General features: G+C 44.6%; 1 protein-coding gene across 2 annotated transcripts; it reads right to left on the bottom strand.

The window, feature by feature from the left end:
• Nucleotides 1-21,004: 21,004 nt before the first annotated feature.
• On the bottom strand, nucleotides 21,005-24,383 carry LOC123056652 (amino acid permease 3). 2 transcript variants are annotated; one of them, XM_044479980.1, is made up of 5 exons: nucleotides 24,256-24,383; nucleotides 22,984-23,124; nucleotides 22,653-22,886; nucleotides 22,443-22,536; nucleotides 21,005-22,351 (listed from the first exon to the last, which is right to left on the bottom strand). In XM_044479980.1, the coding sequence occupies exons 2-5, from the start codon at nucleotides 23,120-23,122 to the stop codon at nucleotides 21,343-21,345; spliced, it is 1,476 nt and encodes a 491-aa protein (XP_044335915.1). In that variant the 5' UTR covers nucleotides 23,123-23,124; nucleotides 24,256-24,383; the 3' UTR covers nucleotides 21,005-21,342. The 2 variants fall into 2 exon arrangements, with proteins under 2 accessions (XP_044335915.1, XP_044335910.1); XM_044479975.1 differs by lacking the exon at nucleotides 24,256-24,383 and adding an exon at nucleotides 23,206-23,943.
• Nucleotides 24,384-24,669: the final 286 nt, after the last annotated feature.

Below are 24,669 nucleotides of genomic sequence, written 5' to 3'. Positions count from 1 at the left end.
GTTGCAGCATTCTTTACAGACTATCCTATTTAGGCAGATTGCTGTTATGTTTGCATTGTTTGCATATGTTTGCTTCTTTAATGATTCTATTTGAGGATAGGACTATTAAATATGCAGAGGCATTTAGTATGCAATGTTGAATAATAATTTTAGTGGTTTGCTACAGTAGAGTATGATAAGGTTTTTGCAATGGTTTATACTAACTTATCTCATGAGTCCTTGTTGAGTTTTGTGTGGATGAAGCTTTTGAGATTTGGGGAGACCGTGATATGAGAGGAATTAAGGAGACACAAAAGCTCAAGATTGGGGATGCCCAAGGCACCCCAAGATAATATTTCAAGAAGTCTCAAGCGTCTAAGTTTGGGGATGCCCCGGTTGGCATCCCACCTTTCTTCTTCAACAACTATCGGTTAGTTTCGGTTGATCCTAAGTTTTTGCTTCTTCACATGATGTTTGCTATTCTTAGAATGTCATTTTCTTTTGCTTTGCTTGCTGTTTGAATAGAATGCCAAGATCTGAAATTATTAAATGTTAGAGAGTCTTCACATAGTTGCATAATTATTCGACTACTCATTGATCTTCACTTATATCTTTCGGAGTAGTTTGTCATTTGCTCTAGTACTTCACTTATATCTAGAGCATGGTGGTAATTTTATTTTGAAGAATTAGATGAACTCTGATGCTTCACTTATATTATTTTGAGAGTCTTAAATAGCATGGTAATTTGCTTAAAATCCTAATATGCTAGGTATTCAAGAATAATAAAATTCTCTTATGAGTGTGTTGAATACTATGAGAAGTTTGATACTTGATAATTGTTTTGAGATATGGAGATGGTGATATTAGAGTCATGCTAGTTGAGTAGTTGTGAATTTGAGAAATACTTGTGTTGAAGTTTGTGATTCCCGTAGCATGCACGTATGGTGAACCGTTATGTGACGAAGTCGGAGCATGATTTATTTAATGATTGCCTTCCTTATGAGTGGCGGTCGGGGACGAGCGATGGTCTTTTCCTACCAATCTATCCCCTAGGAGCATGCACGTAGTACTTTGTTTCGACAACTAATAGATTTTTGCAATAAGTATGTGAGTTCTTTATGACTAATGACTAATGTTGAGTCCATGGATTATACGCACTCTCACCCTTCCATCATTGCTAGCCTCTCTAGTACCGCGCAACTTTCGCTGGTACCATAAACCCACCATATACCTTCCTCAAAACAGCCACCATACCTACCTATCATGGCATTTCCATAGCCATTCCGAGATATATTGCCATGCAACTTTCCACTATTCCGTTTATTATGACAAGCTCCATCATTGTCATATTGCTTAGCATGATCATGTAGTTGACATTGTATTTGTGGCAAAGCCACCGTTCATAATTCTTTCATACATGTCACTCATGAGTTATTGCATATCCCGGTACACCGCTGGAGGCATTCATATAGAGTCATATTTTGTTCTAAGTATCGAGTTGTAATTGTTGAGTTGTAAGAAAAATAAAAGTGTGATGATCATCATTATTAGAGCATTGTCCCAAGTGAGGAAAGGATGATGGAGACTATGATTCCCCCACAAGTCGGGATGAGACTCCGGACGAAAAATAAAAAAAGAGAAAAAAGAGGCCATAAAAAAGAGAGAAAAGGCCCAAACAAAAAAAAATAAAAAATGAGAGAAAAAGAGAGAAGGGACAATGCTACTATCCTTTTACCACACTTGTTCTTCAAAGTAGCACCATGATCTTCATGATAGAGAGTCTCTCATTTTGTCACTTTCATATACTAGTGGGAATTTTTTATTATAGAACTTGGCTTGTATATTCCAATGATGGGCTTCCTCAAAATGCCCTAGGTCTTCTTGAGCAAGCGAGTTGGATGCAGACCCACTTAGTTTCTTTTGTTGAGCTTTCACATACTTATAGCTCTAGTGCATCCGTTGCATGGCAATCCCTACTCACTCACATTGATATCTATTGATGGGCATCTTCATAGCCTGTTGATACGCCTAGTTGATGTGAGACTATCTTCCCTCTTTTTGTGTTCTCCACAACCACCATTCTATTCCACATATAGTGTTATATCCATGGCTCACGCTCATGTATTGCGTGAAGATTGAAAAAGTTTTGAAAATGTTAAAGTATGAAACAATTGCTTGGCTTGTCATCGGGGTTGTGCATGATTTAAATATTTTGTGTGGGGAAGATGGAGCATAGCCAGACTATATGATTTTGTAGGGATAACTTTCTTTGGCCATGTTATTTTGAGAAGACATGATTGCTTTGTTAGTATGCTTGAAGTATTACTATTTTTATGTCAATATGAAATTTTGTCTTGAATCTTTCGGATCTGAATATTCATATCACAAGTAAGAAGAATTGCAATGAAATTATGCCAACTAGCATTCCACATCAAAAATTATCTTTTTTTATCATTTACCTACTCGAGGACGAGCAGGAATTAAGCTTGGGGATGCTTGATACGTCTCCAACGTATCTACAATTTTTGATTGCTCCATGCTATATTATCTACTGTTTTAGGCAATATTGGGCTTTATTTTCCACTTTTATATTATTTTTGGGACTAACCTATTAACCGGAGACCCAGCCCAGATTTGCTGTTTTATGCCTATTTCAGTGTTTCGAGGAAAAGGAATATCAGACGGATTCAAAACGGAACGAAACCAACTGGAGAAGTTATTTTTGGAAGGAAACCCACCTGATGGACTTGGACCCCACGTCAGAAGATACGGGAGGTGCTCACGAGGGTGGGGGGCGCTCCCTCCCCCCTGGGCGCGCCCCCCTGCCTCGTGGGGCCCCCGTAGCTCCACTGACGTACTCCTTTCACCCATATATACCGTCGTACCCTAAAACTTCCAAAACAGAGATTAGATCGGGAGTTCCGCCGCCAGAAGCCTCCGTAGCCACTGAAAGCCAATCTAGACCCGTTCCGGCACCCTGCCAGAGGGGGCAATCCTTCTCCGGTGGCCATCTTCATCATCCCGGTGCTCTCCATGACGAGGAGGGAGTAGTTCTCCTCGGGGCTGAGGGTATGTACCAGTAGCTATGTGTTTGATCTCTCTCTCTCTCTCTCTCTCTCTCTCTCTCTCGTGTTCTCTCTCGTGTTCCATCTATGGCACGATCTTGATGTATCCCGAGCTTTGCTATTGTAGTTTGATCTTATGTTTCTTCTCCCCCTCTACTCTCTTGTGATGAATTGAGTTTCCCCTTTGAAGTTATCTTATCGGATTGAGTCTTTCATGAACACTTGATGTATGTCTTGCCGTGCTTATCTGTGGTGACAATGGGATATCACGTGCCACTTGATGTATGTTTTGGTGACCAACTTGCGGGTTCTGCCCATGAACCTATGCATAGGGGTTGGCACACGTTCTTGATTCTCTGGTAGAAACTTTGGGGAACTATTTGAAGTACTTTTATGTTGGTTGGATAAATCTGAGATTGTGTGATGCATATCGTATAATCATGCCCACGGATACTTGAGGTGACAATGGAGTATCTAGGTGACATTAGGGTTTTGGTTGATTTGTATCTTAAGGTGTTATTCTAGTAAAAACTCCAGGGTTGTTTGTGACACTTATAGGAATAGCCCAACGGATTGATTTGAAAGAATAACTTTGAGGTGGTTTCGTACCCTACCATAATCTCTACGTTTGTTCTCCGCTATTAGTGGCTTCGGAGTGACTCTTTGTTGCATCTTGAGGCCTCGTTATATGATCTATCTATGTTATTATTGTTGAGAGAACTTGCGCTAGTGAAAGTATGAACCCTAGGCCTTATTTCCTATCATTGCAATACCATTTACGCTCAATTTTATCATTAGTTACCTTGCTGTTTTTATAATTTCAGATTATAAATACCTTTATCTACTATCCATATACCACTTGTATCACCATCTCTTCGCCGAACTAGTGCACCTATACAATTTACCATTGTATTGGGTGTGTTGGGGACACAAGAGACTCTTTGTTATTTGGTTGCAGGGTTGCTTGAGAGAGACCATCTTCATCCTATGCCTCCTACGGATTGATAAACCTTAGGTCATCCACTTGAGGGAAATTTGCTACTGTCCTACAAACCTTTGCACTTGGAGGCCCAACAACGTCTACAAGAAGAAGGTTGTGTAGTAGACATCACCTCCTACTGGATTGATACCTTTGTTCTAAAAAACTGAGGGGAATACTTATGCTACTTTGCTGCATCATCCCTTACTCTTCGGGGAAAACCAACGCAGTGCTCAAGAGGTAGCAAGAAGGATTTCTGGCGCCGTTACCGGGGAGGTCTACACAAAAGTCAACATACCAAATACCCATCACATACCCTTATCTCCCGCATTACATTATTTGCCATTTGCCTCTCATTTTCCTCTCGCCCACTTCACCCTTGCCATTTTATTTGCCCTCTCTCTCTCTATCCTCCCTCTCTTTCTCTATCTGCCTCTATTTGCCCGTTTGCTTTTTGTTTGCTCGTGTGTTAGTTTGCTTGCTTGTCACGATGGCTCAAGATAATACTAAATTGTGTGACTTCACCAATACCAACAACAATGATTTTATTAGCACGCCGATTGCTCCTCTTACCGATGCTGAATCTTGTGAAATTAATATTGCTTTGCTGAATCTTGTCATGAAAGATCCGTTTTCCGGCCTTCCTAGTGAAGATGCCGCTACCCATCTAAATAGCTTCGTTGATTTGTGTGACATGCAAAAGAAGAAAGATGTGGATAATGATATTGTTAAATTGAAGCTATTTCCTTTTTCGCTTAGAGATCATGCTAAAGCTTGGTTTTCATCTTTGCCTAAAAATAGTATTGATTCATGGAATAAGTGCAAAGATGCTTTTATCTCTAAGTATTTTCCTCCTGCTAAGATCATCTCTCTTAGAAACGATATTATGAACTTTAAGCAACTTGATCATGAACATGTTGCGCAAGCTTGGGAGAGAATGAAATTAATGATACATAATTGCCCTACTCATGGTTTAAATTTGTGGATGATTGTTCAGAATTATTATGCCGGATTGAATTTTGCTTCTAGAAATCTTTTAGATTCGGCCGCAGGAGGCACTTTGATGGAAATCACTTTAGGAGAAGCTACTAAACTGCTAGATAATATTATGGTTAATTATTCTCAATGGCATACTGAAAGATCTACTAATAAAAAGGTGCATGCGATAGAAGAAATTAATGTTTTGAGTGCAAAGATGGATGAACTTGTGAAATTATTTGCTAATAAGAGTGTTTCTTATGATCCTAATGATATGCCCTTGTCTACTTTGATTGAGAATAATAATAAATCTATGGATGTGAATTTTGTTGGTAGGAACAATTTTGGTAACAACGCGTATAGAGGAAATTTCAATCCTAGGCCTTATCCTAGTAATCCCTCTAATAATTATGGTAATTCCTACAACAATTCTTATGAAAATTATAATAAGATGCCCTCTGATTTTGAATCTAATATTAAAGAATTTATTACTTTGCAAAAGAATTTTAATGCTATGATTGAAGAAAAATTGCTTAAGATTGATGATTTGGCTAGGAACGTTGATAGAATTTCTCTTGATGTTGATTCTTTGAAACTTAGATCTATTCCACCTAAGCATGATATCAGTGAGTCCCTCAAAGCCATGAGAATTTCCATTGATGAGTGCAAAGAAAGAACCGCTAGGATGCGTGCTAAGAAGGATGCCTTTATAAGAGCGTGTTCTTCTGGTTCCTATGAAAATAAAGATGAAGATCTAAAAGTTATTGATGTGTCCCCTATTAAATATTTGTTTTGCAATATAAATCTTGATAATGATGGGTCTGAATATGATCCACCTTTACCTAGAAGGCGTTCTAAGAATTCAGAATTTGTTGATCTTGATGCTAAATTTGATAAAAGTGGGACTGAAGAAATTAAAACCCTAGATGTTGCTAAACCCACAATTATGGATTTCAAGGAATTTAACTATGAAAATTTCTCCTTGATTGATTGTATTTCCTTGTTGCAATTCGTACTAAATTCTCCTCACGCTTATAGTCAAAATAAAACGTTTACTAAACATAGCATTGATGCCTTGATGCAATCTTATGAAGAAAAATTTGAATTGGAAGTTTCTATCCCTAGAAAACTTTATGATGAGTGGTAACCAACTACTAAAATTAAAATTAAAGATCATGAATGCTTTATGTGATCTGGGTGCTAGTGTTTCCACGATTCCAAAGACTTAGTGTGATTTGTTAGGTTTCCGTGATTTTGATGATTGCTATCTAAACTTGCACTTTGCGGATTCCACTATTAAGAAACCTATGGGAAGAATTAATGATGTTCTTATTGTTGCAAATAGGAATTATGTGCCCGTAGATTTTATTGTTCTTGACATAGATTGCAATCCTTCATGTCCTATTATTCTTGGTAGACCCTTCCTTAGAACGATTGGTGCAATTATTGATATGAAGGAAGGAAATATTAGATTCCAATTTTCATTAAAGAAAGGCATGGAAAACTTTACTAGAAAGAAAATTAAATTACCTTATGAATCTATTATGAGATCCACTTATGGATTGCCTACCAAAGATGGCAATACCTAGATCTATTCTTGCTTGTTATGCCTAGCTAGGGGCGTTAAACTATAGCGCTTGTTGGGAGGCAACCCAATTTTATTTTCATTCCTTGACTTTTTCTCCTGTTTAGTAATAAATAATTTATCTAGCCTCTATTGTGTTTTTTGTGTTTAATTAGTGTTTGTGCCAAGTAGAACCGTTGGGAAGACTTGGGGAAAGTCTTGTTGAACTTGCTGTAAAAAACAGAAACTTTAGCGCTCACGAGAACTGCTGCCATTTTTATTTGGAAAGTTCTATTTAGTTAATTATTTTTTCAAATGATTAATAGATAAATTCCTCACGTCCAGCAATTTATTTTAGAATTTTTTGGGTTCCAGATCTTGCGCTAGCTACAGATTACTACAGACTTTATTTTTTTGACAGATTCTGTTTTTTGTGTGTTGTTTGCTTATTTTGATGAATCTATGGCTAGTAAAATAGGTTATAAACCATAGAGAAGTTGGAATAAAGTAGGTATAACACCAATATAAATAAAGAATAAGTTTATTACAGTACCTTGAAGTGGTCTTTTATTTTCTTTCGCTAACGGAGCTCACGAGATTTTCTACTTTAAGTTTTGTGTTGTGAAGTTTTCAAGTTTTGGGTAAAGATTTGATGGATTATGGAGCAAGGAGTGGCAAGATCCTAAGCTTGGGGATGCCCATGGCACCCCCAAGATAATCTAAGGACACCGAAAAGCCAAAGCTTGGGGATGCCCCGGAAAGCATCCCCTCTTTCGTCTACTTCTATCGGTAACTTTACTTGGAGCTATATTTTTATTCGCCACATGATATGTGTTTTGCTTGGAGCGTCTTGTATGATTTGAGTCTTTGCTTGTTAGTTTACCACTATAATCCTCGCTGTACACACCTTTTGATAGAGCCATACATGATTTGGAATTTGTTAGAATGCTCTATGTGCTTCGCTTATATCTTTTGAGTTATATAGTTTTTGCTGTAGTACTTCACTTATATCTTTTAGAGCACGATGGTGGATTTGTTTTATAGAAACTATTGATCTTTCATGCTTCACTAAGATTATTTTGAGAGTCTTAATAGCATGGTAATTTGCTTAAAATCCTAATATGCTAGGTATTCAAAGTTAGTAAAATTTTCTTAAGAGTGTTTTGAATACTAAGAGAAGTTTGATGCTTGATGATTGTTTTGAGATATGAAGGTAATAATATAAAAATCATGCTAGTTGAGTAGTTGTGAAATTAAGAAATACTTGTGTTGAAGTTTGTAAGTCCCGTAGCTTGCACGTATGGTAAACGTTATGCAACAAATTTGAAACATGAGGTGTTATTTGATTGTTTTCCTTATGAGTGGCGATCGGGGACCAGCGATGGTTTTTTCCTACCAATCTATCCCCTAGGAGCATGCGCGTAGTACCGAGGTTTTTGATTACTTGTAGATTTTTGCAATAAGTATGTGAGTTTTTTATGACTAATGTTGAGTCCATGGATTATACACACTCTCACCCTTCCATCCTTGCTAGCCTCTTCGGTACCGTGCATTGCCCTTTCTCACATCGAGAGTTGGCGCAAACTTCGCCGGTGCATCCAAACCCCGTGATATGATATGCTCTTTCACACATAAACCTCCTTATATCTTCCTCAAAACAGCTACCATACCTACCTATTATGGCATTTCCATAGCCATTCCGAAATATATCGCCATGCAACTTTTCATCATTCCGTTCATCATGACACATTCATTATTGTCATATTGCTTAGCATGATCATGTAGTTGACATAGTATTTGTGGCAAAGCCACCGTTCATAATTCTTTCATACATGTCACTCTTGGTCCATTGCATATCCTGGTACACCGCCGGAGGCATTCATATAGAGTCATCTTTTGTTCTAGTATCGAGTTGTAGTCATTGAGTTGTAAATAAATAGAAGTGTGATGATCATCATTTTCTAGAGCATTGTCCCAAGTGAGGAAAAAAAGAAAAAAAAGAGAAAGGCCATAAAAAAAAGAAGGCCCAAAAAAATGAGAGAAAAAGAGAGAAGGGACAATGTTACTATCCTTTGCCACACTTGTGCTTCAAAGTAGCATCTTAATCTTCATGTTAGAGAGTCTCTTGTTTTGTCACTTTCATATACTAGTGGGAATTTTTCATTATAGAACTTGGCTTGTATATTCCAACAATGGGCCTCCTTAAGTGCCCTAGGTCTTCGTGAGCAAGCAAGTTGGATGCACACCCACTAGTTTCTTTTGTTGAGCTTTCATATATTTATAGATCTAGTGCATCTGTTGCATGGCAATCCCTACTCCTTGCATTAACATCAATCGATGGGCATCTCCATAGCCCATTGATTAGCCTCGTTGATGTGAGACTTTCTCCTTTTTTTGTCTTCTCCACATAACCCCCATCATTATATTCTATTCCACCCATAGTGCTATGTCCATGGCTCGCGCTCATATATTGCGTGAAAGTTTATAAGTATGAAACAATTGCTTGGCTTGTCATCGGGGTTGTGCATGATGAGAGCATTCTTGTGTGACGAAAATGAAGCATGACTAAACCATATGATTTTGTAGGGATGTAATTTCTTTGGCCATATTATTCTGAGAAGACATAATTGCTTAGTTAGTATGCTTGAAGTATTATTATTTTTATGTCATTATGAACTTTTGTCTTTAATCTTTAGGATCTGAATATTCATACCACAATTAAGAAGAATTACATTAAAATTATGCCAACTAGCACTCCGCATCAAGAAATCTGTTTTTATCATTTACCTACTCTAGGACGAGCAGGAATTAAGCTTGGGGATGCTAAATACGTCTCAAACGTATCTATAATTTTTTATTGCTCCATGCTATATTATCTACTGTTTTGGACATTATTGGGCTTTATTATCCACTTTTATATTTTTTTGGGACTAACCTATTAACCGGAGGCCCAGCCCAGAATTGCTGTTTTTTGCCTGTTTTAGGGTTTCGAAGAAAAGGAATATCAAACGGAGTCCAAACGGAATGAAACCTTCGGGAACATGATTTTCCCAACGAACAAGACCCGGGAGACTTGGACCCTACGTCAAGAAAGAAAAGAGGAGGCCGCGAGGTAGGGGGCCGCGCCTACCCGCCCCCCAGGCGCGCCCTCCACCCTCGTGGGCCCCCTGTTGCTCCACCGGCGTACTCCATCCTCCTATATATAGCTACGTACCCCCAAATGATCAGATACGGAGCCAAAACCCTAATTCCACCGCCGTAACTTTCTGTATCCACGAGATCCCATCTTGGGGCCTGTTCCGGAGCTCCGCCGGAGGGGGCATCGATCACGGAGGGCTTCTACATCAACACCATAGCCCTCCGATGAAGTGTGAGTAGTTTATCTCAGACCTACGGGTCCATAGTTAGTAGCTAGATGGCTTCTTCTCTCTTTTTGGATCTCAATACAATGTTCTCCCCCTCTCTTGTGGATAACTATTCGATGTAATCTTTTGCGGTGTGTTTGTTGAGACCGATGAACTGTGGGTTTATGATCAAGTCTATCTATGAATAATATTTGAATCTTCTCTGAATTCTTTTATGTATGATTGATTATCTTTGCAAGTCTCTTCGAATTATCAGTTTGGTTTGGCCTACTAGATTGATCTTCCTTGCAATGGGAGAAGTGCTTAGCTTTGGGTTCAATCTTGCGGTGTCCTTTCCCAGTGACAGTAGGGGCAGCAAGGCACGTATTGTATTGTTGCCATCGAGGATAACAAGATGGGGTTTTCTTCATATTGCATGAGTCTATCCCTCTACATCATGTCATCTTGCTTAAGGCGTTACTCTGTTTTTAACTTAATTCTCCAGATGCATGCTGGATAGCGGTCGATGAGTGGAGTAATAGTAGTAGATGCAGGCATGAGTCGGTCTACTTGTCTCGGACGTGATGCCTATATACATGATCATACCTAGATATTCTCATAACTATGCTCAATTATGTCAATTGCTCAACAGTAATTTGTTCACCCACCGTAGAATACTTATGCTCTTGAGAGAAGCCACTAGTGAAACCTATGGCCCCCGGGTCTATCTTTATCATATTAATCTCCTACTACTTAGTTATTTCCTTTGCTATTTCCTCTGCCTTTATTTTACTTTGCATCTTTATCATAAAAATAGCAAAAATATTATCTTTATCATATCTATCAGATCTCACTCTCGTAATTGGCCTTATAGGGATTGACAACCCCTATTTGCGTTGGTTGCGATGCTTTATTTGTTTTGTGTAGGTACGAGGGACTCGCGCGTAGCCTCCTACTGGATTGATACCTTGGTTCTAAAAAACCGAGGGAAATACTTACGCTATTTTGCTGCATCATCCCTTCTTTTTTGGAGAAAACCAACGCAGTGCTCAAGAGGTAGCAGTCTCCTCAGGGTTTTGCAAAGATAAGAGTTGACGGTGCAGTCAACAGAGCGAACGGCGAGGGATCCTACAACGCTATATGCAGAGACGAGGGCGGGACGTACATGGGATCTTCAGTGATTAGGAGTGTTGGGATAACCGATCCAACAACTCTAGAGACTCTGGCGTGTCGTGAAGCAATGGCTCTGGCGTTGGACCTGTCATTAACTCATGTGGAGATTGCTTCAGACTGTAAAAACGCTGTTCAGGACATAAACCTTGGCACTAGAAGAATGAATGCGAGCATTGTGAAGGAGATTAGGGAGACTACTACGCTTTTTCAGAGTTGTGCCTTCATCTTTGAAGGCAGAGTATCAAATCAAGAGGCCCATAGCCTTGCTAAGCACGCTTTGGGTTTGGACCCGGGGCGCCATGTGTGGCTTTTAAACCTCCCAGACTTGAATTGTATCCCTATGAACATTATTGATCAATAAAGCGAGTTTGTTTAGACTCAAAAAAAAAAGAATGAATCAAGAACACTAGTGTTCGACATCTGTATGTTGTTGTATAGTAGTTCATGTAAAAGGTCTATCATGTTTGATGAAATCTTTACACTTCTGAAGGTACTGTTGGGATGGAGGAGGTGCTCTCCCACATACCTTGTAAAGTAACTAATGATATGAACGAGATGTTGTGTGCTCTGTATAAAGCGTGTGAGGTGAAGGAGACCTTGTTTCAAATGCGTGTGTACCGAAGCGGGGTCCCACTAAAGCATCGGGGCCGGATGGTTTCCCGCTGCATTTTTTTCAAAGGAATTGGAAAGTGTGTGGTGATGAAGTTACTGAGATGGTGCTGTGAGTGCTTAACGGTATTGAGTCTCCGGAGGTTATTAACAAAACGTTCATCGTTCTTATTCCTAAGGTACAAAATCCAACCTCTTTAATCCAATTATGGCCAATTAATTTGTGCAATGAAAAGATTTTAAAGTAAGAATAATGCTTGTTGTGCGTTGAAGTTGGACATGATGAAAGCATATGATAGAGTTGAATGGAATTATTTGGAGGCAGCAATGATCAAAAATGGCTTGCATCGTAGCTGGGTAAAGAGGGTAATACAGTGTGTAACGACTGTCTCTTCCTCGGCTTTGTTGAATGGCGGTATGGCGCCGGAGGAGCTCGACATGTCGGACGCGCCGGCCGCCGGGGTTGACCACGCCAAGGCGGGTGAGCCTCCGGCTCGTCGCGAGGCCCGTTCGAGTGGAATCATGCATGAAACAGGACTAGGCCCAGCAAGCAACGTGCAAAACTAGAGTTCATGAACGAATCAAGAACTCCCCTCAAAAAATAAAATAAAAATGAACGAATCAAGAACACCAGACTTCATCAGTGTGTGGCCGGTGAGACATCTGTATGTTGCTGTATGGTAGATGTTCATGTAAAAAAAACACGTGCGTACTGCCGTAAAATGGCCAAAGAAAAGAAAAAGAATTGTTTGGAAATTGGAATTTGGGTGCGTGAAAGCTCGGTCCATGAACTTCGCTCTCGGTAATGCTTTGCAGTAGCAGCAGAGCATCCACGCATCGCCATCGGTAAAACAGGATTATCCCAGACCTTCACGGTCGTAATGTTCGGTTCTACTGTTCCAATTGTTCTCCCTGCCCCGGCCCCTGGTGGCGCAGGTGCAGCCAATAATGGCGCCTCATCCTCATCGCATCCCACAGTAGTAGTAGCGTACCAGTAGTAGCAGTAACCGCAGCATCTCGTACCGACGAGCAGATAAGATAAACCAGAGAACAAGTAGCTAATCCCCCTCCGATTATTACTCTCCCCGATTCTTCTTCCCCTGCCGATAGATCAGTCTCGCCTTCGACCGATCGTTTTCCCGGCCGGACAAAATAATCCTCTCAGCCCAAGAGATAGATAGATAGATCACGCGCCACATTTGACTTTGCCCCCCTGCTGTTTTTACACTGAGGTTCTTCAGCTGTTGCGGTTTGCGACATGCCACCGAATCTATTCTACCCAACCGCTGTCGCTACACGAGTCATTGCACGTCACTGTTCTGCTTGCAAGACCAGAACGACTGTCCTGGCGCAGTCGGAAAATTCAGCGAATTCTCTGGTCCGGCTACCGCGATCGATTCGATGGTATTAAGCAACTCCATCGGTCGGCGCACTGCTTCTAGGTGCTCTACAGGAAGAATATGTGCTCGTCTGTTCAATGAGGGCTCTTTTCTAACTCCCTCTCCCGCGAAAAAGAAGAGAACAAGAATATGTGCTCGGTTTGCTTGTACCTTGAGCGCGCTAGCTAATTAACCCCCCACACGGCACAGAGCACAAGCCAAGCCCATGCGTGTACGTACGTAGGTGCTGTTGATCTAGAAGTGGAGCCAAAGTACTGATGAAGTCTCTGCATGCATTAGTCTCTGAACACATTCGATGCCCGCCTGCGTTCACATAACCAGGACGAAACAGCTGCGTGCCATATGGTACATGCAATATCGGACCGAGTGCAGGCCAGCTGGTGATGATGCGTCCATCGTATGCTACACCTCACGGCCGGTCCATTCGAATAGCAGCCATCTGTCTTCCCCCCCGGCGACGGCGACGGCAGAGGAGCAGAGCGGCCGAGGCGACAGGAGCCACCGGACCACCGCCACCGAAAAGATGTACTGGAGGAATCCGGCGAGAAAGGAGACGGGACGATCGATCCCGAGCGAGCGACGTGCGTCGTGGTGGTGGGGTGGGAGCGGGATCTCTGATGGATCGCGACGCGGTCGCCGGGGAGGGAGATTCTTTTCTTCCGGCCTTCCGGGGCAGATCCCTTCCTTCCTTGACTCGCCGTCTACTCGTGCCATTGATTTGATTAAAGTATTAAACCACCATCAACTTTGGATAGGATCAGTGCAGGTGCAGCGCCCGTACATCGACTTTGCGCAAGGATGAGGAGGTGATATGGGACTGGACGAGGGCTAGTGCTCAAGGTCGGGGACGATCGAGGTTTGGCTTTAAGTAAGTGGGTTGTTGATGCCACGTCAAATCCTCAGGAGATGGATTTGGATATTCTCCGACGGTGACTTGCATGCTACTGCTGCCCACGCGCGGTAAAGCCCCATTCAAATTCGAAATGTGGCCATGATCGATCACACGCGCGAGAAATGGATATGGTGACGCGTCGCCGACGATGAAAACTTGCTGTGGAATTCATGTGCGCGTGCATCACGTTCAGATTAAGATGGCGGCGATCAGCCCCCCGGAAGCGAGTGCGACCGTACGAGCTATTGGGCGGGGGCGCAGTCAGGCGGTCGCCGGACCCGGATGACCGTACCGGCACTGGTGGGTGGTGGCGACTCGATTTTGACTCCTCGGGAATCAACCGTTGGTGAATATGTATGGTCAGAAACGCCTCGGTGGATCGATCTTTTTGCGTTGGGTGAGGTTAGATTTTAGTTGACTGAGATTTAACCAAGTTTCAGTCAAGTAACATACTAGTATATAAAAAAAAGCTAAAAGAAATTTTGCACGGATCTCCACGCAAGATCGAACAAATATAGCATCAACTGAAAAATAACCAAGTCACGGTCGACTTAGACTTAGCAAAACTGTTTTGCGTATGAATTTCTACTTTGGTCAATCGCCATGTAACGTGGTATTTCTCTCATGCACACGTCGATCATGTCTCCGGACATAGCCTCGTAGTCGTAGTGCTCCCGTGGTGCTGCTGCCTCACGTGCGCTGTGCTAAACCGCCGCCAACTCATCCTAGGTAAGCATGTCATGCTGCCAACTCAATTGGAATTTTTGTGGTGAAAATAAGAAATGTGTTGTCTGTTTTTTTTTTAGATAAAAGGCGAGAGCCCGACTTTATAAATAAAGCCACCAGGTAGAGTCACAACCACCAGAATAGACCACATAAGTTTAACACCGCACAACTAGAAAGTATGGGTACAAGGCATCCAGCCTATCATGGCACGCAGGCCAGCCAAACGAGCAAACGAAATCCTAAGAAACCGTCCTCCTGGACCATCGCAGTAGAGAAGAAGCCGTAGATTTCATTTTGGATAGCATATCGTCGAAAGCCTCAAGGTCCCCATCCTTAGTCAATGATCTCCACTGCTGCAAAAAGACATTAGCTTTAAATAAGCAACTGACAGGGTTAGCCGGGAAAATGTGTTCAATAATGAACTTGTTTCTAGTAGTCCACAACGACCAACAAATCGCTGCCCAGCCCACCATGAAAACCCGCTTAGACCGGCCTGCTAGAGAATTGATACATCGCCGAAGATCCTCAAAAGAGGAAGGGTTCCAAGAAACGTGCAACCAAAGCCTAATGCAAGTCCAAATGAATTTAGCCAAAGAGCACTGGAAAAAGATATATTCTGTATCCTCTAGGGCGCCGCACAGTTGACAGCTATCAGAATTCGGCCCGTTCCTCTTTTTAATCTGTTCAGCCGCAGGAAGTTTGCGACGAAAAGCTTGCCAAAGAAAGATTTTGATCTTAGGAGGTATGCAGGCAGACCAAATAAGCTTAAACTTATCAGAGCGAACACCAGCGATGAGATGCGAATACGCCGACTTAACAGAAAAACGACCCGAAGAGGAGTGGGGCCAAAAAACGGAGTCCTTTTCCACCGAGAGCAGGGGGAAGCAGGCAGTAAGGCGTTGCCATTCTTTCAACTCCACAGGGGAAAGAGAGCGCCGCAAATCTAAAACCCAACCCTGAGCCGAGAGCTCAGAGATAGAGATCTCGGGGTTAGCACAAAACGAAAACAGATATGGGTGAGCCACCGCAAGAGTAGTGTCCCCAACCCACCAATCTAACCAAAACCGCGTAGATTTGCCGTTACGAACAACGAATTTCACCAGGGACCGAAAAATCGGTCTAATACTAACAAGCTGGCGCCAAAATTGAGAACCACCAGAAGAGGAAGCGAACATAGGGCTCGAGGAGGAAAAGTATTTAGCTTTAAGAAGGTTAAGCTAAGCAGGACGATCATCAAGGGTCATATTCTTCCACCACCATTTTAACAAAAGGCACTTATTCATGATTCTGGTGTTAATGATGCCAAGGCCCCCATGTTCTTAGGTCTGCAAATGAGGTCCCACTTGACCATCCTATATTTTCGTTTGTTATCGGAGGAGTTCCAGTAAAAGGCACCCCCGTGCTTATCGAAGCCCGCGTGGGTCCCTTCAGACAGAAGATAGAAGCCCATTAGAAACATCGGGAGAGAGGAAAGGCAGGAGTTGGTAAGGGCGACCTTGCCCGCCTGAGAGTTATAACGCCCTCGCCACGGCAAAACTCTATTGCCGACTTTAGTCACAGCCGGAGCAAACTCTTTGGCCAAAAGCTTAAGCGGGGAGATGGGTAGGCCCAAATATTGGAGAGGAAAGGATCCTAGCGAGCAGTTCAAGAGATGGGCGACCTTCTGCGCTTCCGAGGCAGATACCCCAGTCACCATGACCTCGCTTTTAGAAAAATTGATTTTAAGGCCCAACAAGGCTTCAAAGCAAAGGAGAAGAAATTTCAGATTCGTGATGGAATTATCATTAAGTTCAACCATAATGATGGTGTCGTCCGCATACTGAAGATGAGAGATGCCATTAGGAATAAGGTGGGAGCTAACCGGCGAGATGTGGTCAGCAGCCGCAGCACGGGAGAGTGTGTGAGATAAAGCATCAGCCACAAAATTGAAGAGCAAGGGAGATGCCGGATCTCCTTGCCTCAGGCCCCTACCGTTCGCAAAGAAATTACTGGTCTGGCCATTGACAGCCACCGCCGTGTGCCCACCAGAAACCAGTTGCATCAGGCGGTGGACCACCGAACCATCGAAGCCCTTGGCCAACAGAACCTGGCGGAGAAAACTCCAGCTGACTAAGTCATACGCCTTTTCGAAATCAAGTTGAAGGACCACATCCTTGGTTTTCTTACAGTGAAGGTCATGGATTATCTCATGTAGGCAAAGCACCCCGTCCAGAATGAATCTACCCTTAATGAATGCGGATTGAAAGGGGCTAATAACCCGATGGGCGATCGGAGAGATCCTAGTAGCCATCCCCTTGGCAGGAATCTTAGCAAAATTGTTAATCAAAGCAATGGGTCTAAATTGGGAGATCAAGTCAGCACCTTTGACTTTAGGGATGAGGGTGAGAACTGCATAGTTAAGTCTGGAGATGTCAACCGTCCCCAACCAAAAGCCTTGAGATATAGCCATAATTAAGCCCTTTAGCTGAGGCCAGAATTGCCGGAAGAAAGGAATGGAAAAGCCGTCAGGCCCAGAGGCCGCATTTGGGTTGCCAGTGCGTATCGTCTCGAAAATTTCCTCTTCCGTGGGAGGGGTCAGCAAACTCTCATTATCAGCGAACGAAAGCTGGTCCAGAGAAGACCAAAAGGACGAGGCCAAATTAAAGCCTACCACGGGTTTATCAACTAGGAGGTTAGAGAAGAAATCAACCACGTGACGCATAATCACCGAGGGGTCAGAGACCCTGACGCCGTCTATCACAAGGCTATCAATAATGCATCTCTGGCGCCTGCTGTTAGCAATCGCAAAGAAGTAAGACGTAGGAGAGTCACCCTTTAAGGTCCAGTTGATAGTACCACGCTGTTTCCAATACACTTCCTCTTGCCTATGAATGCCCAGTAGCGCCTCTTCTAAACCATACCGAGTTTGCCATTCAGTCAAGGACAGCCCAGAACTATCGGCGCATTCATCTAAAACACCAATTTGAGCCACCAACCTAGCTTTGTCACGCCTTGACTCAACGTAGTGATTTTTAGACCAGCCTCTAAGGAATCGACGCAGAAAATAGGAGCATTGATGCCAGTCATCCATGGGGCCAAAAGAGCGACGAGTAGAGGACAAGAAAGATAGGATCTTTTGAGCCACCAACTCATTAAAACCCTCCACTTGTAGCCATGAAGCATCAAACTGGAATCTCAGGAAACCCACTGGGCGCGAACTATCATCTAGAATCAAGGGGGTATGATCAGAGCCAACACAGGCAGGGCTCTAAGACTGACCCGGGGGAATAAAGAATCCCACCTAGGGCAAACAAAAACCCTATCAAGAACAGAGCGAATAGGGGGAGTGATGGTTAGACCAAGTGAAACGGGCTCCAACCCTAGGAATCTCACGAATAGCCGTGTCCCTAATGAAAGCATTAAAAGCATCAGCCAGGGGCCAAGAGAAGTTGGACGAGCTCTTGTTAGAAGGAAAATGAAGCATGTTAAAATCGCCCCCGATCAAGAGGGGTAGCTGGCATGATTCAATTTTAATACTAATCTCATCCAGGAAGGCATAAGACATCGCGTGGTCACCCGGACCATAAACCACCATGATCTCCAACAAGGAGTTGAGGGATCGCAAAGAAACCACCATGCTAGCCCAAAAAAATGCCATGGTCGAAAGTCACAAAATCAAAAGTATCTTTTTTGGCACCAAGCAGAAGACCACCGGAGTGCCCAGCCGAGGCCACATAGTTCCAATGGAATATGTCTATCCCAGCAATGCCCGATAATTCATTGGAGGAAAAGGAAGATTTGATAGTCTCGACAAGGCCAATAAATTCTACGTTTTCGGATCAGACCAGGTCTTTAAGTTGGTCCCTGCGCCCCTAGCGCCGAAACCACGAATATTCCAGAATAGGGTCTTCATCTAAAAGATATACGGAGACTCGACCTGCTCGGCGCCATGCAGGATTTAGCACGCTTCCTTGTCACACGAATAGAAGTCACTGAGGGAGCTTGACACCTGTGAACTCCCCCCTCATCCCCACCGGCCACAACCGGAGGAGCGCCCGAACCCACCCGAATCTCCTTGGCTTTCGCAATATCAGCCTGGGCAATTTCATTTGCCCTAATAACACCAAGAATAGATGAGGGGGAACCCATGCTAGAATCTAAGCAAATACCAACATCATCTAGAATTTTGAGCAAGTGATCATCAGTTTGAGAAGGAAGAACTAAACGCATAGGAGAGGCGGCCGTGGGGAAGGGGGGAGGGGCTGGGGACGAACCTGAAGGAGGCAGATCCCGAGCCGCAGCACGCCGAGCCGCCCGATCGACCACCCGCTCGCCGCTGTTGGAGACGCGGCCGCTCTTGCGGGCCGTAGACGCAGGCGAGCGCACAGGAACAGGACGAGCGCGACTGGGAGAAGCCGCAACAGAGGACGGGCCCGAAGCCGCACCCAAATCAACATCAAGCCTGCAATGTGTTGTCTGTTGGATATGAAATTGTGGTGAACATTTGTTTTTGTGGTGAACATTTGTTGCATATGAAATGTGAATTTGCTTTTGCATGGCCAGGGATTAGATAATGAGAAAATAAAACTCATTGCGTGCATGCTATTGTTCATTGCATTTCACATGGTTGCGTATAAGAGAGCATGCACAATGAACACATACAGCACACACTATTGTGACACATATAACGTGTGCGATGAATGAATCAGCACATACAACTGTGACATAGGCAGCATGTGTGATGGATGGACCAACACACACGTCCATCCAACGAATCATGTGCAATGAATACAATCATCCCACACAATTGTGCTTCTCCAGAAACGTGCAAGGGGGTATATAACAACACACGATACCAAGATAATAATCATGTGTGATGTACAATCTATCTCACACGTAAAGTTCTGGCTAAATATGTGTGGTAGCTCGTAACATTACACACGTTTCCTCCATGCCTATCGTGTGAGATGGGTTCCCCTATCGTACACAGATATTCGGTATAGTGTGCGAGCACCCCCTATCACACACCATCGCAAGGTGACGGTTTGCATCTCCGTGTATGATATGGGTTGTGCAATGGAAAAAATCTGCACTAGTCGACATTGGGTCTTCGTGGGCTTGAGGGTGTTGAATAGATTTACTCCTATAGTTTGTACATATGAGAAACATCAAAAGCATCAAAAGCATAAGAAACTGCCTATAGTTTGTACATGTGAGGATAGAGAAAACCAACACCATGGGACTGGTTTTCCTCTCTAGTCCGGTTTTGGACAAAATTTATCCGTTTTTGAAAGATGAGGGACTAAATGTCACACAATTTTTTTGAGGGGCGTGATCTAAACTTTCGGTAAATTTGAGGGACCAAAAACATACTTTTAATTTTGATTTTGTTTGCTAGCTTTCATCTTGTTTTTTTCTTATAAACCGACCAACTATGTATTTGTTTTTTCTCTCTTAATGAAATCGGCAGAGCTCCTGCCTTAGGCTGGTCATAGTGGGAGTAACTAAGCAAGTAACATAGCGCATTCCAAGACAAGTTTGCTTATGTGGCATATAGTTAATGAGGAGAGAGGTGTTTGGAGTAACATAATATGTTACTGTAACATAACGCAAACTAAAGCAAAATGAGTCTATAATGTAATAAATGCAATCATCTATGATACTACTTGTATGTTAGTTTGCACTATAAAGGTAGTAACAAAGACTAGTGTCATATGCATGACACTAGTCTAAGTTACTCCTCACTATGACCAGCCTTACTCGTCAAATAAAATATAGCCTTTGTCAAATGTTTTTCTCCTTAAGACTAGCCACAATGAAGAGTAACATACACTAGTAACATACACATATCCCTAGACTAAGTTACTAACTTCATAGTGGGTAGTAACTTAAGTGTGGTAACATGCAAAGATTTATTTATTAGGTTATAGACTCATATTGCATTGGGACATGTGATGTTACAGTAACTAGCTAAGTTACTACTACAACTAGCTCTCTCCTCATTAACTCATTGCCACATAAGCAAATTTGCTGAGTTGGACCCGATATTACTGCTGAAGTTACTTCCACTGTGGCTAGTCTAAGAAAGTTGCGCATGATCGCAAATCGAAGTCCATGTTTTCCGAGCAACCAACAGAGTGGTGCAAAGATAATAGAGTTTCCAATTAATTATGAGAAAACCGGTTAACGAGATACATAATGTCAAGGCTGCACCAGTCTTCTTTGTACTACCATGTTTGATTATGAATAGATCAGAAAATTCTCTCTCTCTCTCTCTCTCTCTAAAAAAAGGCCGCACCATTCGAAAAAGTGTAGCAAGAAGAAATTCAGGCTCATCTGGATAATGATCTTAATACCACTCAAGTAGTTATCATGAGAACATTCGTTTCTCATTAACGTACTTACAATCACACCACTTTGGAAGTACACTATTTTGGTTCCCTCTACCGTTTTCAGTTAACACGACGGATGGCAAACAAAGGAAAATGAAATCAGCAGCACCGGTGGTACTGGTACACCGGCCGTTTAGAGCAACAATTACTTGAACATGTAATTTTTAGTGAACACGTGATAATTGGTTGATTAATTAATTAGAGCTTTTAGGCATATTCTGTCCATGAGGATCTGTGCATTCATGCGACGGCCAAGCATAGATCAGTCAGTTGTGAAGAACGGCTTGTAGACCTTTAGATCGGACATTATCCCGGCGATGGAGCCGGCGGCGGCGGCAATGGTGATGATGAGGCAGGCGAGGCTGAGCAGCTGTAGGCACACCCACTGCGAGCTCCACCTGGGTATCTTCTTCTGCACGATGTACATCTCCACGGGGAAGTAGACGGTGAGCGGCCAGAACCCGATGGCGCCGAGGAAGCCGACGACGTCGTTGAAGAAGGGCAGCAGCATCGACACCACCGTCGTCGCCACCACGAACGCCGACCGCCACGTCAGGCGGAAGAGGTTGAGCTTGAAGCCGGAGGAGACGAGCGGGACCTGGATCTCTCCGGTGATGAACCCTGACTTGGGCCACCTCTGCTGCGCCCACTTCTCGACGAAGGCGAACAGGGGCTGGCAGTAGACCTGGTAGGCGCCGACGAGGTGGACGACGATGGCGGCGTTGGCGATGTCGAGGAGCCAGAAGGGCTCGTAGAAGCCGAAGCCGGTGAGGAGGTTCCCGGGTGCGTCGTCGCCGAAGGCGGCGTAGCCCATGCAGCCGCAGAGCATGTAGAAGAGCGTGGTGGTGGCGACGCTGACGAGGGTGGCGCGGCGCATGACCTTGGCCTCGGACGGCGGCGGCGCCCTGATGGTGTCCTGGATCTCGATGAGGATGAGCGAATAGGAGTAGGCGAAGGCGATGTCGCCGAACGCCTGGAGGCTCCGCCAGACCTTGTCGATGGGCGTGACGGCGCCGATGCTGATGCCGGTGAGGCTGCCCTTGACGCCCTTGTTGGCGACCACCTGGACGATGCCGAGGCCGAGGCCGATGGTGGAGTAGGTGAAGGACATGATGGCGGCCAGGATGGAGAGCCAGGAGATCTGGTCGAAGTCCGGGATCTGCGAGAAGAAGATCTGCGCCACGCCGAAGATGACCATGTAGGGCGTGCTCGAGATGTGGCACGGGTTCACGTGCCCCTTGACGTGGAAGCAGTTGGCCCTCTTGATCGCACTGCATCATACAGTTCACAAGCGACGGTAAGTTCACGTTCACCAGCTAGCACAGATCAAGACCATGGTTGCAGAAAGTTTTGGGTGCTCACAGCATGCTAATGGAGGCGGCGATGGTGTATCCGATGGCGACGCCGACGATGTTGGCGTACTGCAGGAATCCGCAGAGCTGGACCTTGATGCCACCTGCTCGACGGAACGGCAAGAGAGAGAAGCAGAGTGAGCTCTGCTCTGCATGCATGCATGCATGTAGCTGCGAATTACGCGAGCTCGGGTGAACAGTAGGAGGCATGCAGACGTACTGAGGTTGGCGTTGACGGCGTCCATGTAGGTGTAGTTGCGCTTGCCGGTGGTCTCGTCGCCGTAGCGGTAGCAGTCGGAGAGCAGCGAGGAGGTGTAGTAGGTGACGAGGGAGAAGAGCAGCATGACGGCGGGGCCGGCCACCCAGCCGAGCTGCCCGATGGCCCAGGCCAGCGACAGCACCCCGGACCCGATCACCGCCGTGATGATGTGTGCGCTCGCCGTCCACATCGTCCCTGCGGCACACCAAAAGTCCACGTCAGTTTGTCCCGTCGCGCACGTTTGAGGCGGCCGTACCACATGATCGCAGTAGCATCTTTCTTTCTTCCTTACCGGTGCGCTTGAGGCGGCCGTCGTCGTCGTAGCACTTGGAGCCGCCAGCCTGGCCGTGCTCCACGGAGGACACCTCCATGGCCGCCGCCGCCGCGCCCCCCTGCGGGTAGTAGTTCTTGCCCACGCCGTTCTCCCCCATCTCTGCACCAGCCACAACGCCCGATCGAGCAGTGAGATCACAGCTAGAGCACACAGTACAGGCCGATCGGTATCTCGTTGTACCTCAGGTAAGTAGCACCGCGACTACAATATATAGCGTCAACCAAGGTGTGGAGGGTGGCTGCCGGCTAGTGAGCGGGACGCGGAGAGCGCCAAGACTGCTCGCGGGGTGGAATTCAAAGGCGGCCGGTTTACCGCTCCACTAGACCGACCGAGGTCGTATAGTGGGCGGGGGTGAGCGAGTGCAGTGTGAGGAAGAGATAAGAGCGGGGGCGGCGATTTATAGGCGCCTGCCTGGAAGGTTGGTGGGTGTTCGTTCATCCGGGTCTGGGCTCGAGGAGGTGGGGACGCTGAGCTAGGGAATTTTGTAGCGTACACCAAGGGTATTTAGCATCTGTTCTCGGCGATCTTTAAGTTGAAACCGATGTTAGGGGCTGGTAGAGCATTGCCTGATGCCTCTATTATGTGAAGAGGAATATGTCATAGCGTGTCTCTCGCCCACTTGGGCCGATCGCATGTGTAGATGTACGACGGTTCGGAGATCAAGTGGCGTGCATGCATGCATGGGTGTAGCATGCAAACTTGTCGTTTATTGGTACATATCTCTGGTGTGTGTGTGTGAGAGAGAGAGAGACCTTGGGCTATCTAAGAAAAAAAATCCAATTTAAAAGAAAAACAAATTTACTCAGCTAAAATATTTTGCTGAATTGATGGCCAGGGTTTTTGCAGAAGAATGGACCACGCGAGGCTCCTCTAGCTAGTGGCACGAAGGGAAAAAACGTGGCCGATCGGTGTAATGGTTGGACCCCTCCTCCCCCTCCTCTATCTCCTACGGGCACACATGTCAACTTGCCTCTTGCCCTCTCTCCTCACTACAGCTATAGCTGCATTGGTCAGCGAGAACAGCGCGCCTAGCTAGCTAGCAAGTTGTTACACACGGCCCGATTGAAAACGATGACACATGCACCTGCACGCATGTGCATGCATGCCACCACGCAAGATCATCAAATATCTAAGCTAAGGAGGCGATGGAGTAACAAACATGCGCGGCATGCACCTTAAGATAAGATAGGATCGCCACAGTGCATGCATGCATGCATTGAGATTTCTTACCTTTGCAAAAATAGCCTCCTCTACTTGGTCTCCTCTCCCCTTGCAAGAGAGAGTCACGAGACAAGTTCGGGGCTATAAAGTGTTATGTCAAGAGACAAGAGATGGGGTTAAACTTGTTGTGATGGTGTGTTCAAGTGTGTCCAATGGTAATGGTATTTATAGGGGTGGGCAGGGCTGGCTTTAGGGTGTACAACGTGTTTCTGGCATTTTTCATGCATGCATGGCTTGGCTGGATGATACTGTACTGTACGCTCAAGGGAGGCCCTCGGGTGTTTGTACCCCACAGGTTCTCGACCATCCTTTTTGCCGCGGCGTAGAATATGTTCGGTGCCCCTCTCGGCCACGAGATTAAGTAAGTTGATCGCCCACTAGGGATCGTATCACGATCTGCTTGTTCCCGGCCAGATGCGTCGT

The sequence above is a fragment of the Triticum aestivum genome, chromosome 1A (assembly GCF_018294505.1).
Source record: "Triticum aestivum cultivar Chinese Spring chromosome 1A, IWGSC CS RefSeq v2.1, whole genome shotgun sequence".
Lineage (NCBI taxonomy): Eukaryota > Viridiplantae > Streptophyta > Magnoliopsida > Poales > Poaceae > Triticum > Triticum aestivum.
This window is presented reverse-complemented; position numbering and strand designations above follow the sequence as displayed.